Source organism: Pygoscelis adeliae, unplaced genomic scaffold (genome assembly GCF_000699105.1).
Source record: "Pygoscelis adeliae isolate BGI_AS28 unplaced genomic scaffold, ASM69910v1 Scaffold101, whole genome shotgun sequence".
Classification (NCBI taxonomy): Eukaryota; Metazoa; Chordata; class Aves; order Sphenisciformes; family Spheniscidae; genus Pygoscelis; species Pygoscelis adeliae.
This window is the reverse complement of record NW_008824238.1, coordinates 6254274-6272581: the sequence shown is the minus strand read 5'-3', so window position 1 is coordinate 6272581 and position 18308 is coordinate 6254274. Positions and strand designations below refer to the sequence as shown.

The window sequence follows — 18308 nt, the reverse complement described above, 5'->3', positions numbered from 1 at the left end:
TTGATATGTGTGGTTTTATTTAAATTGCTCTGTGCTTGTTGCAGAGATGATCAATTGTAGAAAAATTGAAACTTGTTGCAACTACAGTGTTTAAATTTATATTAATCTCAGGTAATGGAAATTATTTTTAAGGGCAGTCACCCTATACTTCACATCTTATGCATAGAAATGATTTAATGTCAAGAAAGTGCAATTTATCCTAATCAAATTTTCTTTGGAAATGAAACAGATTCTAATGGGACTTCATAGATTATACACATTTCAGGACTTGAATTATAGATTTTTGGGCTGGAACTGAACAATGAAAAATCCTACAGTGTTATTAGCTCATTTTCTCTTTAATTTTTGCCAAAACGAAACTGCTTTTTGAAATGCATTCCCAAGAGCTTTGTTTAATCTATTTTTAAGTGACTCATATGATGGGACTTCTGGCATTCCCCTTCAGAGAATATTCCCAAATCTAATCAACTGATTAATATATTTTTCCTGCTATTTGAATGAAATTTGCTGCCCTTAAATATTTTCTTTGAACTTCTACTTCAGTTCAATATTTATATGTATTCTAGTAACAAAATAAAAAATATTCCTAATAATAATTGTTATACACAATAACACAAGGTTATTGCAGTAGCTGCGTCCTCCGTTCAAAAATATCCGATCCAAATTTCAGACGTACCCTGATGGACAGTGGCACCTTTGCGGCATGAAGGCTGGCAAGGAGACTGGCATCCTCTCAAAGCAAGAGTGCTTGAGGGTGAAATGACGAACAAGCAAGGGGTCCACTAACCCAGTGAAATGCATCTGATCGGCTGTGCAAGATCTCTTTATCTTCTAACTCCTTCTCGTTTCCCCTCCCCTGCAAGGTCAGGCACTCGGAGGAGCAATTTATAAACTCACAGCTCATATTCTGGTTGCAGTTCCAGAACTGACACAAAATTAAATCAGTCTTGAGTGCAGTAGGATACAAAAATTACCTTCCCAGTCTACTGAGCCCTTCAAGATGTCCAATAAATCTCCCAGCGGCAGCATTCCAGTGCCGGTTGCCTATCTTCCTTGCCTTACAAAAAGACCTTGAAATGGAAACAGAAGGGTTTTCTTTGAAGTCATATTCCATAGCACAAAAAGACATGCACAGAAGCAGCTGACTTAAGCGGTTTCCCCCTCTTGTTCAAAGTATCTTCTGAAAAGTTTTAAACGGGACTTTTTACTTAATCCCCAGAACTCCTAATTGCTGGGGCCACACCACGTGTGAAAGCAGGAGCTGATGTCAACAAAGGCTCCTTTTAGAAGAAGATAAAGGCAAAACTCTTTAAAAATATGCCGGCTAGCAGAAACATTGTTAGGCTTCATCTAATTGCACTCCTCCCCTGAAAATTATAGCACTCCTCCCTAAAAAAATATTAAACTTAAGCAAATACATTCACTTCAGCTTAGAATTGGCACTGAGTGCAGATGAAATATATCCCTGTGTAATTATTAAATTGAGCAAGCCATAATTATCTCTAGTAAGATTCCCTGGGCTTCAGTAGAGATATGCTGAAGTTGAAGTCTTCTGTGTTAGAGCAACCCTTTCCCTTACACTTCGTGGAGCAGCAGAACGGGTCTCGAGGCTGGCTCAGGTCGGTCCAGAGCCCGTTTTGCTGGCGTGTGGCCTGGCACAGGCTCCCTGTGCTATTACTGTGCTGCACTTGCTTGGGGAAGAAAAGGCTCGGCATCTTGGCTCATTCCTCTTTCCCAAGAGCTCACAGAGCTGCGGGATTGGCGGGCCAACAGCCCCCATGGTCCCCAAAGAGAGGGGCCCAGGAGATGTCCCCCACGCTGACCACTGCCTGGGGACGATGTTAGCCGGGCGAGGGAGCAGCTCCCAGCAGGAGCAGAGGTGCCCTCCTCTGCTGCCCCCAGCAGAGAGCGGGCAGCTGCCCTTGCCTGGGTGACCGCGGGGACGCAGAAGCTTCTCAGAGCCTCCGTGAAGGTCACCCTACCATTTCATAAGGGGCTGCCGTGGTTTCTTTGTTGCCAGACTCTCTGTTGCTCAAACCAGCTTAAATACCACACAGTGGACATGGGCACCAGCCCTGGCACCTCCCAAACTTTGGTCCCGATGCTGATCCAGGCTTTGGTCTGGGGCCCACCTCTATTTCAGGTACAGAGCCCTCTGAACCTGTCTGTGTGCAAGCGGGCTCCGAGAGGAACTCCCACGTGAGCGACCTGTGAAGACTTCATTTTGTTTTAGGCTGCTTAAAGTGTTATTGGAAAATTTTGTAAGGCAGCTCAAGTGAGTGAAAATGATTTGCTTAGGATGAATGTAACCACCAGTGCATTACTTCACATAATCTAAACAGAGTTTCAGGCACACTTCATCTATCATTCCCTGAAAGAGAGAGGCTGAGTTAATGCTCTCTGACAAATATTATGTTTCTCAGGCAGCCCTGGTGCTGTCTTCCACGTTTCCTGACCCACTTTGATTAGATATATAAACAGCACGAGTAAAACACAGGTCAGGTTTTGCCGTTGGAAATGCAAGATAAGGATACCATAAAGGCTCATCAACACCCCAGTGCTCTCTGTGCGAGACACCAAGCACTTGGGAGATCGGAGATTCCTTCTCAGTGCTGTAAGATGAGTCACTTGGCTAATAACTATGATTTATAACAGTGTTTTAATAGCTCCCCAGGCTCTCTGACGAAGGCAGGAGAGGGCAGGGTGTCACACCTCGGGACGGTTGCCTGCGGGGCGGGGGGAGAGGGGAGAGCAGGGCCGACATCCCTCAGCAAGCGAGCATTGCTCAGAGGGCAGCCAGAGAAGCCCTGGAGGGAAGCGAGGAAGGCACGCAAGGCAGAGCCACCGATGGGCTCCTGACAGCAGATTTGCTAATGCTGGCACTCTCCTCTGAATCTAACATTAATGTCAGGGACAGGGCTTGGAGCTGGTAACGAAGAGGGAAAGCGCCATCTCCTCTATGTTGCCTTTACTACAAAAAGGTGTGTGACTAGCGAGCCTCTCGGTGCTACAGCCTCTGTAGTGGATGATCGAGTGGGTTAAATTTGCCTTAAAAACACCCAAACCCTCGAATGTATTTATTAATTAGCTGTAAGTGGGCCCACAGCCACATCTCTGGACATGTGTACAAAAAAGTAATCAGAAGAAAATTGGAACACTTCTTTCCAAACACGAAAACCTCCCACATCCATCAAACCGCGATTCCCCTAAAGTCAGTCCTCACTGCTCGCTTTCCCAGAAAGGAGCATTACAGAGCAACTTGGAAGCCAGCAAACAACGTACAAGACACACATCTTTACTATATTGCTAATCCAAAGGGCTCAGGGGTTAACTGAGAGCTGGCAGGAAGAACAAACCAGAGTTTTCTCTATCTGACTTTCCTGATATAATCATGGTAAAACATTGGCTGGAGGAGCGAAGGCCTAAGACGGCACTCTGGAGAGCTGGGCTTGTGCCCTATCTTCAGATCTTCGCTCATTTGTTTGAGCAGGAGAGTACAAACTGAGCAACTCCGCTTTCCCCAGGCTGTCCAGAGAGGGGAGCACAGCTCTGCCCTGCGGAGCTGAATGGGTTTGGGTTTTCAGCTCCAGGGGTCCGAGATGCAGTCACCCACGCTGATGGACAACTTGGGAGCACCCAGATAAGTCTGCAGCTAGAGCTGGGTGGGCACGATATACCTCCCTGTGACATGTTGCAGGTCTTAAAAATACATTTCACAGGGCAGATCAAGACAACAAATCAAAAATCTCAATCCAAAATAAAAACAAACAGCTGATGGTTAAAAACTTTATAACTAAAACTGTTATATTTAATTCTGAGACCTAATTTCAAACATTATGATATATTTTCAGTATTTATCTTCTCTTTTTTTTACAAAAAATTCAAATTTCAAAATCAAACTCAATTAAACCTAACGTTTAGCCCCTCCTGACTTGACTTCAAATAAAAAAATAGGATGTTTTCACAATTTATCAATTTCTTCTGAAATGCTGATTTTCTTGTGAGTGATTTACATTTTGATGAATCAGTGTTTTCTGATGAAAAAACTTTATGTAAAAAAAATTTTAAAATAATCCAGTGAGCATGTGCTGATGTTTCCTTGCTTGTATCAAACAGTTAAAAGCAGTGGCCTCATGAAGATGCCATGAAGTAGTGTCTACAAAGCTCTTTTAGATTTTGCCCAGTCAGGGACCACCTCAGCAGCCAAATCTGTGGTGAGGATAAATTTACAAAGGAGAGGGCAGTTTATTAAGGGTCTACGTACCCTTAATAATCAGCCCGTACCAGCGTGTTATGGGCTGATGCTGCAGGGGTGGGAGGAGGGCTGACAGTCTGGTCACTAACTCGGTGTCCACGATCAGCTGGCTGCTTACCCTGCCCTGCTACACCTGCAGGAAGGGTAAATTGGCTTCCCTGGAGCCTGCTTTAACCTTCTGTGGGTGAACATTAACAGCTGAAGCTCCCTGCGAGCACAGTGAGGCTCTGTGTTGTGTGTCACTGCTCCGTGCAGAGATGGGGGACCTTTTGACAGCCTGGAGCCTTGGCCAGGATCAGAATAGCAGAGGAAGAAATTAAGGTGAATCTTAGTCTGCACCAACAACTGAATTAATTTGGGAGTTATGAAGAACAGGCTACTGTTTTCTGTCCTTCTGTCCTTCTTGATCGGGACTTGTTTTCCTTTAGTCTACCCATCGTATTGACTATGCCTGAATCGTCTTCAGGTTGCTGCCTACATCGAGCCACACCTGGAAGCTGACTTCAAGCTCTCTGAAATAAAAATGGATCTTTCCTTTGCTTTCAATGATCTGTGGGGCTTGCTGCCATGGTCATTATAATGGTGTTGCTTCTATGCAGTTATTAATCAGCCTAACAGCAAAATATGAGGGGGGGGATGAAGAGTCACTGGAAGGTTTGAGGGCAGCTATACCGTCCCTCCACTCCCGTGGCTGCGAGCTGTGCTACAAAATGCTGCCAAGTGCCAGCACACGACATAACAGAAAGGGCTTCCACAAGGCTCTGCGACTCTGAAAGCCTCTCAGGAAACATCATATGGCTTTGATTTGGGAAAGACCACACACATTACAGTACTTGTGCCACCTGCTACATGTTTCTTGACAGTCACTGCTTTGCTTTGCTTTGCTTTGCTGGTTCTGGTGTAGAAGGTGATCTTGAAAAATATTCTTATTTTGATAACAATACTACAGTAATACATAATTCTTCTCCTTATAAACATCCTGAGGGTGTATTGCAGGAAGAGCACAGGCCGCTGAACCAGCGAAAGCCAAACAGTTGGTAAAAGTTCGGTTTCTGCAGCAGGTTAGAAGTTTCCCAGCAGATTAGGGCAGCCACTTGGGCCAACACTGCTTTTGGAGGTTATTTTTGTCCTGGAATATACAACTCACGCTGCAGCACCTGTTGTTTGGTTTTCCCGGCTGCTGCTCTGCCAAGCGCACCCTGCAAATGGAGCCAGGGAAGTCAGGAGGTCCCCTCTGCAGCACCGGTTGTGCTTCACAGCCCTGTGTCTTCTGCTCGTGCTGGACGACCTGCCCGCTGCTGCTGCATGCCAGGGAAGCGCTCAGGGAGAATAGCAATGCATATGTGCCACCACAGATGCCCTGGGAATAGCTTGTGCCATGTCACCACTGACAAAAACTTAGCAAATCTCCCAGCCACCCCTAGAAGGAGCCCGACCAACTTAAATTATGGTTAGCAGGGTGTTAACGTAAGATGGATGTCCCTAATGACAACACTAATGCTGCCACAACTAGGATGCCTTGTACCTTGCTTCCCTGGGAAAACGATCTTGCTGATAGAAACCGAGAAACAAGTGCTGTGCTAGCATGGAGGTCCTGGCAATAAACAGAAACTTGCTGTACACTGAACAGCAAGGGACCATATACTCTCCTCATGCTTTGAAAGAAGTACAGGTTTGCTGCTCCTTCATCTAAGAATGTGCTTGGTGGGGGATTGTGTAACACAGGGCAAAACGTCACCGGCGGTTCTCCTCTGGATGAGTTCAGACATCCCACACACGCTCTGAAATCTGGCATAATTTCCTGGAAAGTTTGCATGAACCTCTCAGGCATTTCCAAAGTTTTTTCAGACTGGGAATGCCATACCTGAACTAAGGTGCAACCACCCGTGTGTGTCCTAGGCAGGGACCAGGATTGTCACCTGCAGTCAGTCGGTCCTTCAAGCATTTTCTAAACTCCTAGGCAATGTGAAGGGTAAATGTGGCAGGAAAGTAGGGAAGACTCACTGCAAAAAACACCCCTAATAACTACAAAATGGAGTATCTGAAATAAACTACCCTAAGGCTATCTCATTCCATTTGAGTAAAACAGCAGAGCAGCAATGTATCCCACTCTGCAGGGGTGCAGGTGAACAGCTGGACCTGGAGAGCATGGGACAGGCCTCGGAGCAGGTTGCCTGGGCAGGGTGAGGGCTCGAGTCCCATGGCAGCGGTGTGGCATTGAGTGTGACTGAACAAGAATTACCACCTGCAGGTGAGATTCCCGAAGGAACGATCACCTGAGAGAAACTCAGATCTCATGGAAATCAATAGTAGAGTTATCACTGGGGCCAGAATAACCAGGAGTATTCATTCCCCCTTTTTATCTGCTGTCGTCTAATGCAGCACTGTTTAAATGCATACATTAGGGTAGACCAGGAGTTGGGATGACACAAAAGGATTGTGGGTGCCGAATCTAAGAATGATCAACCCTGTTTTAATTTTGCTTTAGTCTCACTGAATCATTTCGCCTTTCATGACCCTAACTATTTAGATACACTATAAAATAAACCAAATATCCAAGGTTAAGTGATGTTTATTTTTATTTTCTTCAGCCTCTCTTATTTCTCTCTAGGTAGACATTTTAACTGTTTCTAAAGCCTAAGAGGAAAGAAATCCACAGGCCTAGTATTATTACTTGATTTCATAATTCAAAAGTAAGCTCTTTATGAATCATTTGGTCTTTATTTAAAGGCTATTTTGTAAAGTAGGATTGTAGGCATTAAAAAGCAGACTTTAACATCAGAAAATATGCATGCTGGAGCTAGGATTCTATTGTTTATCTCTAGAGTCATTAATACATGTTTTATGAGTTCCTCAGGAATAATTTGTGCATTGTTGTGTTTATTCAGATAAGTGGATGATGCTTTTATGACTCTGCTGGAAAACAAACAAAGCTCCCTGGTAACTCACAGTCCTTGTTGTGGACTATTGGCTCCATCCTTAATTCCCCCAGCACCCCTTTCTTTTTTTTTCACCAGTCAACCTTAAGAAGCTTTATAGCATTGAGAATTTTGCTGTCCCAAACCCAGAGATCACAAGTGCCGTCTAAGCTAGCTTCTCTATAGCACCTTTCACATTGTCTCCCCTCCTTTTAAGTTCAGCCATAATTGCCTACAGCCCCCAGGTTGGGGCAGATATGCTTTATATTTGCACCTCCTCCTCCTCCTCATCTTACACTCACTACTCCGCACTGATCTTTCTTAGCCTCTTTGTCCATGTCTATAGATTATACAGTTAAGAAAATAGTTATTTTAACAGTGCATGTTCACTTGCTCGTGCTTTCCGGGGAAACCCAGCTTGTGCACCTTGGGGGAAGCCTCAGCTGTGCCCTGGCCAGAAAGGGGTACTGAGGGGTGGCACCCTCTGTGCCACCCTGTGCCTGACCTCTCCCTGTGATGACGTCCATCATACAGCTGATCTCAGTCAGAGAAGACATCATAGATCCACCTCAGCTGCTGTGAAGGCAGATGGGAAAGCGACAATTGGGTTTGGTATAAGGGAGGAATAGACACTGGGAACCACCAGGTCATGGGAGGCTTCCCAACTTCAGGCCACAGCTGATGCTGTGGCTTGGAGGCAGCAGAGGTGTATTCCGGCAGTGACCTTCACTTTCTAAGATCCTTTTATAGTGTTTAGCAACGCATATTTCTGCCTTACCTTCCTGTACCAAGTTTTTGTGGGAAATGCTTTCACTTCTCCAGCTGTTTTTCCTTGGTTGTAGCAGTCTGACTTTTGGATCACCCTCGGTCCTTCCAGAAGACCCCACCTGTCTGGTGGGCAGGAGGCTGAAGGTGCAGGCTTCTGATTGTGGTCATCTGTCTCTGTTTCATCTGACATAATCGTAGCATGTATTTTTACACCCCCCGGTACTTATTTGCTTATGTTACAGAATAACAGAGACCTTTGCAAAGCAAAATATCATTTATTTGAGTCAGATAAAGGAATGAAGAGAGTAGTGAAATCTTTTGGCTAGTTTTATATATTAATGAAGAAACATGAAATAACTAAGGTTTTTTTACATGCTCAGAAAGAAAGTCTTACTGTACCTAGCAAGGGAACAAATTGTAATGAAATGAAATCAGTCCAGCTGTATTAATTATCAAAGTTTGTTGGGTTGAAGTTAAAGGATGAAGTAATGCAGAACTCCCTAGCTTTTCCTTTGCATGTGAAACTTGTTCACAAAGCAGTACACATTTTACGGGACTATCAGCTAGCTTTCTTAAGGGAGAAATAGTCAGAGCCCAAACTTAGACTAGATATGGATTTGAAATGCTAATACTAGGTCTTCTCAAAACCAAATGAGGTAAGCATGCTCAGAGCATCCTACAAACTTACTAGAGCCATCTGAGATTCAAGCTGTCGCCTTTTCTTTTGCCGCATATTGACAACAACGCGGCTAAAATCCAACAAGAGGAGGCATCTCTCCCAGGTGGGCCCTTTGAGTGCCAGACTCCAGCCTGTCCCACACAGCTTAGGGGAGAGGTGCCCCTCTGCCCACTGACTACCTCTACCTGGGGATGGGGGCACACCATGACCCCGTGTACTGATTGCCACTCTCACAAGTATGAAATACCTGCCATCTATTTTTTATATATAATATTTGTAACCATATATTGTATATATGATAATTATACTTAATAAAATATATATTATCTGTAATATGTATATATGTGGGTAAAAATAAAGACTACTTCATTATAAGTGTGTGGTGTATTATTACAGTCAGATGGTCAGATATAAATGCAGGCATACAGTAAACTACATTTTCGTTTAGCTCGAAGAGGTTGCCTCTGTTTCCTCCAGACAGCGAGCTCGTTTACTTTCTGTCTGCATGAAACAGAGAGACAACTTCTTAAAAGCTGTATGCTTGTGCAGTGTCAGAGCAAGGATCCAACCCTTAGGCAACTCCATCAAGCCAAGGTGTTGCCTCTGCTGAATAGAGCAGTATCACTCTGAGGACAAATTTGCTTTTAGTATCCATTTTGTCCAAGAGTATTTTAGAAATGCTGATGTCCTGTGGGCAAGGCCAGACAAAGCCACCTCCTGGCCAGACACCAGACAAAACCACTAGCATAGTCCTTAACTTGACAATAAACAAAGTGAGGCCTCAGTACATAAAATGCCCTTGCAGACTGTCAAGGCCACAGGCAAACCTCAGTACATTTCTCTTTCTACACTAAAAGTTAAATTTCATATCAACAATGAGCAACTGTATTACAAGTTCCTGTGCTGGAGAGCAATGGATGCAGTTTATTACTGCTCTGCTTTTGGTAGAGGCTGACCACGATGGTAACCAAAACAGCTTTGGGCCAATAGCAGGGTGAAGGAACAGCATTCTCACATTTTATCTTTTTCTTCTCTAAGTGATACACACCCCACGTGTCTTAGTAAACGTGAGAAATGAGCCTGCCCTGAACGATAACAATGCTGGTTTTTGACTAGAACAAATACTTTTTTGGTTCCTCTTCATCACACTCCCTGCAAGATCTGTCTTGAACATGCAAACACAGAATTTATCTTCTAGTTATTTATTTTTACAGAAGGAATTGTGTGTGTAGATTCTACATGTAACACCCTGGATGCTGTACTTCAGCAGTGGCATAGACCAGAGCAGAGATGATAGACCAGAGAGGAGACCAGAGGAGAGATAGACCAGGTGGCATAGACCAGAGGAGATGCTGGCATTTCCCAGAAGCAAAGCTGTTTCCCTTCTGCTCCTGTTACTACAGTGGAGCCGTCATATTAAGCATCTGAAATACTATATCCCTGTCATCACCATGGATATGTGAGAGCAAGATCCCATTGGAGAAAACTGGGGTTCTAGATAATAAGAACTCTCTGCTTCCCAGCTTTTATCTAAAATACAATATATATGTAAAAAAAAAAATATGTATGAAATATATAATAATATAAATATAATATCAATATAATATAAATATACAATATTTATATAAATATATATGATATATTTTTATATATATAAAAACGTGTTACCTACAGATACCTTGCTCTCAGGACAACAAAATAAAGGTGGTGGTGCCTTCACTGAGTACTCTACCCAAGCTGAACACATGAATCCAACTCTGTCTTTTCCCTCTAAGTTTGAATTTCTTCATTTTTGATGACTTGCTGGAATGTTGTTGGTAATCCTCGCCTGCTTCATTTTCTTTTCAGTTTGGGTGCCTGAAGGACTTACCCAGCTGCGTTTAGCATTTTTGGTCGTGTAGCTTTGCAGAGGCCCGGTGGGCTCTGAAGACAGCTGGAAGTGGCAGCAGATGCAGTGGGGGAAGAGGCTCAACGCACGGTGCAGGGCTCAGAGCAATGAGTGCTTCTGAGGGAGCGCTGCCGTAGTGTCAGAGCTGTGTTTGGAGGCTGACTGGTGCTAATGCAAACCGGTTTCTCTAATTCTCAAATGCCCGATGCGTTACTTCAGCCTAGGAAAGTGCAGCTGTCCCGTGCCTTGAGAATCCCTTCCCCTCGTTAGGGTGAAGCCACCATACTGCAGTTCTTCAGGCATCCAAGATATGGACACAACCTTCAAACTGAAATGCGGCAGACCAAATCCTTCGAAATACACAGGCTCCTTTCCTCACAACACAGTAACAGCGCCAGTGGTAACTTTTAACCACGATTACTTTCAGCCATTTAATGCAACTGTAATTGTCCCACAGACTAGGAAAATATGCCAATAAATGTTAAAATTCGAATCCACAGGAAGCGAGTCAGCTCAAGTGATGAGAAATGACTCTGAAGTCCATTATGGCTATCTATCACTGCATCGCTTCCATGCTGCCTTGCTGAATTATTCCCAGGGACATTGCCAGCTCCAGGGATTATCATCAGGACTGAGTTGAGAAGCATGCTTTCTGGTTTTAGAAGTTTAAATGATCTTAGCTATCCCTGTCCTCGATCTCACATGGCTGAATGCAGCTGAATTTGACATTCCTGTGAGCACCACCGTTGTACTCAGACGGGGCCAGTGGCGTTCTGGGGCTTTTGGTCCTTTTCAGTGTGATCACACTAACGTCAGTGTTACTCCCAGTTTCTCACCCTTCTTTTTTCTCCAAGTTACTGGCCTGTTTGAACTTTCCATTTTTCTCAATCCCCAGTTTCCTGCTGCTGATTGATCTTAGACTGCAGTCACCTCTCTGGATAAATAAATATTAACAGTACTATTACTCATTTCTGAAATGAATAGCTTTAAGCTTTGCTCTGCTTTCTAAGCTGTGATTCCCAATCGTGAAACGACATAAAATGCATTGCTTCTCATCATTTGCATTACTTCCCATTTTTACTTCTAAACCAAGTCTTATCATTGCTGAGATTTCTCCCTGCCTGAGCTACTTGTTCAAGTGCCTGAAGCACCTTCTGTCATGATTATTGTGACATTGTCTTTGCTGCATTTCTATAAGGATGCCAACATCTTTACCTAACAGGTTCAGTCATGCTTGAGTGGCCTGTGCGCTGGCACACTAGAACTAGAAATACGGTAGAGAGATGCAAGGGCTCATATGGAGCTCTCCTGCACTTCACATGCCACCTTGGCACCATCTTTGTACTGCTCGGAAAATGCTACATTTAAGCAGTACTCTTACTTTCGGTATCAGAGATTTTCTCATATCCTGTGCCATCCTTTATAGCTTCTCAACCATTTCCAAAGGAAAGCTCAAAAAACTCTCCTGCTGTCCGTAACTCCAGGGCGAGGTTTGCTACGCTCTTGCACTTTCTCCATTCATTACTGACAACATGGGCTTAAGTCCTGTCCACGGTGAGACCCCTTCTGTCGGATAATCAGTGTGAAGATATCTTACAACTGATGCGTAATATGTTGCAGCCTAAATGATTCCTGACACTGACAGGGTGGGGTAAAAGGGCATTAAGCTGAAGGAAAATCTGGCTCTGGTTTCTTCTCTCGGGTCCTCCAATATGGAGTTAGGATGTTTTCTCACCTCCTTTTCTTTCCCTCACTACACAATCTGCTTATGGGCATTACAAAACAAAAACCTAAGCAGTTAGGAGGACTACCACTTTGTTCACAAAGATTTCTATTCTTCCTCAATACAGGTACCCCCAGGGTTTTTAAATCCTTCCCGGCTGATTTCAGCAGGGGGTTTCTCTGCTACTCATCCTCTATAATCCAATTTTTCACGTAGCAGGTACTGTCAAGAGATCTGAAGGGATGACGTTTTGGTGTGAAACTTTTTACAAAGCCACGTCTACAGTATGTTACAGGTAAGAAAATGGTATTATACAACACAGTAAGGAGAATGCAAAGCTATTTCTTTGGAGACAAAATGAGAGTTAAAAAATGATGGTTTACTTATAGAGTGGCTCTGTCTTTGTTTCAGCAGCATAAGATCATGTAAAGGACACAAATATGCACACTAGACAGCTTGAAGCAGGTTATTTCCTACCTACTGGGCTTTCCAGCCCTAAAACAGTCTCACTGTAGTCCACTTCACATTCAGGCACTTCAGGTTTTCTTGTAAGGAAGCATTTTATTGCTCTAGCTGATTTTAATTCACTTGGGCAAAGTATTTTGCTAGTCAGTCCTCCTCAGCAAGAGTCCAATGCATTCACTAGAAAGCCAGGCCTCTGGACGTTTGGTTTCAGCAAAGGATTGCCAACTTGTTTCAGACTGCCAAATCATACAGTAATGGCATTTCTTGTCCCAGATTGTGACCTTCCTGTGTGTCACACAGGTGAGGCACAAATCAACCCTCCTGGCAACAACTCTTGGGGACGCCCTGGTTTGGTAGAAGGAGATGGTGCCGTTGCCTGACCCACTCTTCACTTTGAGGAGAAAACATTGCCAGAGCTGCTGAGCAGCAGGAGATGAGCTGGAATATTTACCCTCACTATCAGAAATACTTGATACACAATCCAGAGAGAGAGCAAAGATGCCCACGTATGCCTACAGAACTGTCCGCACCCTGAATGAAGAGCAGGTGGTATTTCCAAACAGATTAAAGGGAAGTGGGTGATGAAGATTGGCTACAGATATACACCCATCACAGTTTGCAGATGCTATATTCACAGCCAAAGAATCAATTTCAGTTGAATTTATCCATGTTAATTCCTACGGGTGAATTTAAAAACTCACACGATGACACTTTCAGTTAACATATATGGACGCGTCTAACAGGATTGCTTCTAGGGATTGCTGAAATGGCCCAGTATCTTCACCTCAGTCTACACAATTCTTCTCAAACATAACTGTGATTTGTATTCCAATTGATACTACATGTATTAAGTTTCTTAAGCCCTATACTTTTCACACTTAGACTCTACTATATATTTCTATCACGTGGCAATTAAATAATCAGTCTGATGATTTCCACAGAAAGTTAAATAATTCAATGTGTAATACTAGCTAATTATAAAATGCCTTCTATCTGTCTTTCCATATAAAAGCTGTTGATCAAAATTGGTTTTTGTTTGCGTATTAATTGGCATACAGGTAGTTTAACTGTTTTCTATCCACTGTTATTTCTATATGTGCTGAGAACTGCTCCTTCATGAAGCTTAAAAGCCGGGCTCTAACCCTGCACCTTTACCTTGAACTGCAGGAAACGTCTTTTTTAAACTCCTATGTTTTCTTCCAGGAATTGGCCAGTTTTGGTTCTGCGTAGGACCAAGAGAGTCCTGCTCTGCAGGCACTCTCCATATCCCAACCACCATCAACTTTTCGACCACCCTTAGTTTGTATAGTCCTACTGTCACCACAATGGAAACGACCATTTCTGTGCCGATCTATCCTGATGGCCTTGGTAGCCTGGGAATGCATGCCAAATCCAGGAGCAACCATAGATCCTAGTATCTGTTCAGCTACCTATGTGTGTACAAACTACCCAGTAAATAGCGTGTATTTGGTAATTATTCCTTAAATCCAGAGAGTTGAAAATATTACAGATCAACTTTACTAACAGCTTTTACATTATAAAAGTGTGAATAATATAGTTAATTGTATGGATGTGTTTATAAATGGTATTACAACACACCATGGAGTTTGTCAAAAGCGTTTGTACTACCAAGATCACTTCTGTACGCCATGACGTGCATTGGCTTCCTAATAATGTGCCAGTACTGGATTTAGTTCCACATTGGATGTCACTCTGATTTGTCGAAGAGCTGCTGCTGAGAATTTTAACAGGCTGTGAACCTGCTACGGCTAAGTCACAGAAAATAAACCAAAACCGAACCACTTAGCGATCTGGAAATTTCTTAACACCCACCACCACATGGTCCTCCATGCAGGCAAACTATGCAGTGGCGTTAGGGTCAGCTTTGGATGGGTAGTTGGGAAGGGTGGATATGGTTATCCATATTTTCCACCATAATGACAGCTGCTTGAACGAGTGAAAGAAGCAAAGTCTGAGGGGGGGGGAAGGAAAACATTTCTCAAATTGTAAGTTAAAAGCTCAGAAAAGATTAAATCCCTGAGAGGCTGCTGTGTATAAATGCCTGAGTTCTGTTTAAAGAAGCTTGAAAGGCTTGAACTTTAAAACTATAAGCGCTGACTACTTTGCTTCTGCTGTAACGGTACTGCTGTTCCTCTTCACTTAAAACTATGTATTTAGGCCCAATCTACTTATTCAAAAATGTTATCACTCACTGCCATCTAGTGTTAATGGTACAGATTGTCAGGAACTTAAAATTACTTTTCTCGCTTTAAGAATTAAAAATTTAAATTTTTCAAGTTTGGCCTTACCCTGAGAACCTGGAAATTCCTGTTTCCACTGACAGAGGGAGCTGCAGGTGCACAGTAGCTCAGAAAATCCAATCAGCCTATTCATAGGAACAGATTTAAGTTTAGAGGCCACAACACAACTTCAATGACTACAGCTACCTTCAATTTTACTTTCTTGATTCTGACTCTGCTCACTGGTTCTCCCTCCCTGTTTCACTGTGTCACACCAGACTTGGTCCTGAAGCAGAACCCACAGCTGCTCCTCCTGCAGGCTGCAGGGCAGATGCAGCGTGCTTTGCAGCACACGTTCCTCATCCTCTACTTGTCAAGAGAAAACTGAGGACGCTGTTATGCTCCACCATCTCTGCACCGTATTTCTTTCCACCTGGGTATGCGAGAGAGATGGTACACACCAGATCTCAACAGCACAGTTAGAACGGGATCCAGAGGCAGACTTAAGGATGGGGCCTCTGGGGCTCCCAGGAGTATATTTGTGGACACAGTCACACAGCAATGCGTATGTCCATGCCCCCAATTTGCTGTTTGAATGGAGTAGCCAAATGCTTGTTTTCTGCCTTAAGCTATTACTTAACTAAGCTATTACAGTCACACTTAAACGCAAAATGCCTACGCAGATTCTGGGAGGCAAACCCAGAACAGAACTTCAGTTTTAACAGCAAATGTCTTCAGTTAGAGCTGGCGTGGATTTATGCCACAGGATTCAAAGGTATCGACGAATCTTGCTAGTGAAGAGAAACAAACTCCAAACGCTTCCTGAATCTCTACAGATGCCATCCACCATTTGATATTAAGCAACTGTTCACCTTAGTAAGTGTCGTAGAATAGGCAGAACTAAGTGATAACTTCCTCCTTTCTCTATTTTACCAGGCAAAGATTTAAAGTCTCAAAGCTGGGATAAAGCGGTTGGGTGAGAAAGCATTTTCCGTACCGAGTAGCGTGTCATCCATGGCAATCTTAAGGCACAAGACTCACTAATTTACAGCGCACCTTCCTGTGTTTTCTGAAGATTGGACAAGTTCTGTACAGTGTGAATTACCTTCTGGTGGCTACCTTTTAAATAAACAGGAATCATAATTGTTCTTTACATGAAGAATTAACGTACATTAAGTTCTTAAAGAAAATGTCTGAATTCAAAAGCAGACCACAGAGCATTACAACCACATGTAGTCATAATTAGTTTATTAGCACTGTTTTTGAAACAAATATACTCAGGTACTTAAACACAGTTTAATTCATGTTTGTTTCCACATTTGACATATTACTGTATATTACATAATGCACTGAATATGCAGTAAATAAATAATAAAACCAAAGTGCAGATGAAAGTAGCAAGGCCAGTTTTTAGGTTATCAGGAAGGCCAAAGTCACATTAGCAATATAAGGACAGCAAGTTGTAAATGACTAATATTTACTGTGTCATTCTATCGTTGCTATATGCATGCTAGTACAAATGATCCCTCTGAGAATTGCATATAGTTCTCTACAAAAGAAAACAGTTCTTCCCTTACATGACATTTTCGTGGTCTCTTTGTTTCTTACCTTTCAGGCCTGATCCTGCAGTCCTTACTCAGCAAAACTTCCAACGCAATCTGTCAGGTTAGTTTCTTACTTTTTCTTTAAGCTACATAAAGCCCATGGGCTCTCTCAAAACATCCGAACACTAAATGGTTAGAGTTTGGATTTCTAAAAATTTGGAAATTCTAAAAATATTCGTAACCGAAAATAATGTAATTAAGTACAGACCTAAGAGTATTAGGGCCAAATCCAGGAACAGATCTAGACAGAAGCCTTGGGACCTGTCAGGACAGCAAGGTTGGCATCTGGTGAGTTAGGCACTTTCCTGATTAGCCAGCCACTTTTAGGATCACAGTTTTGGATGTAGACATCTTCAGTCTCCTTAAACACTGTTTTGAGCACCTGCATCCTTTTTTTGGATCTGGCCTTTTTTTATACTTGAATATATGATGTATCACATTAACATTATGCACAGACAATAAGAGAAGTGACCCTAAAGTAAACCAAAATGATAATACAACGTGATATCATAGCCATGTCTAGAAGAAGCTATTGTTCTTTTCTGTGCTTGGGTTAGGCACATTTGTTTTAACAGCTTTTAACACTGTATCCCATTTACTATTCTTGTGCTCTAACTGCCTTTTCCTAAACTTGTGCTGAAATAAATCATTGCTGTCTTCATCCTCAGCCTCTGACACTATCTCCATTTTTTGGATAATCAATTTAATGAGGTCATGTTGCTTTTCCAACAGTGTTGATATATCTTTGAGCCTAAAAAAAACAAAAAAGAAAAAAATATATACACAGCAGGCTTTGTCATTTGGTTTAAAAGGACATTTTCGTCATTAAAATTACAGATGTGAAAGACCTGACAGTTCTCAGGTTCACCCTTCTGCTAACAAAGAATATTATCTGGAGTACATTTAATTTTCAAGCTGTGGTACTTCTGCAGGTTTCAGGAAATAGGATTAAAGAACAAATTCCTGGTTCTTGAGAAAAGTAACTTACTAGATACTTAAGGTAAGAGCAACTTCTCTCTCAAAAAAAAAATTCTGAACAGTTCTATCAAAAGTTTTTCCCATTGACTGAAGTAGTCTGGCAAGAAAAAAGGGACAGATTTGCAATGGCAATTAAGCATCCACAAATACTTAGTAAATTTCACAGCTACTTTAACAGCATATGAGAGATGCTGATAAGGCACTTACTGATCTCTTTTAAAGTGCTATCCAAAGTGCAATTGATACAAATAAAGTTAACATCAGTTAGCATTATGCATACAGAACACAGTATCTGTTATCTTTTAAGAAACAATGAAAGAAATAGGAAATGTGTCTAGAAACTGTCTTTGTAAAACTACCAAACAGGCTTTTTGAAAATCTACTTTTCAGAATGTCTAGACTCACAAAATTACAGCATGAAATACACATTGTGACTTGAAAAGGTTCTCTGCGAAGAACAGTTTGGGGCTTCTGTAGATGTAGTTGCCTTTTTTCCCCCCAAAGAATTAAAATAGCGCAGCAATTAGCTAACATTAATACAAAGCAAAAAAAATCCCACCCCAAATCAAAAAACAAAACCATATACACTCAGCACTGGTTGCCACTAGCTTCAGTAGGAACTGAACTCTGTTTTGAACTCTGACAATAAAAACATACTGGCAACGTAGTAAAATGAAGTTTTCAGCCAATATTTTCGGAGCAGTGAATATAACTTTCCATAGTGAAATGGCCACAAGTTATTCTATTTATAAATAATTTTATAAAATTATAGTTTTCTTCCCTCTCTGTA

General features: G+C 42.4%; 1 protein-coding gene across 1 annotated transcript in view; it reads right to left on the bottom strand.

The window, feature by feature from the left end:
• Positions 1-17059: 17059 nt before the first annotated feature.
• TRPA1 (transient receptor potential cation channel, subfamily A, member 1) overlaps positions 17060-18308 on the bottom strand; it is a 45092-nt gene continuing 43843 nt past the window's right edge. Inside the window, exon 28 of the mRNA XM_009335074.1 lies at positions 17060-17291. Within this exon, the coding sequence (XP_009333349.1) occupies positions 17060-17291 (232 nt within the window). The remainder of the gene's footprint in view (positions 17292-18308) is intronic.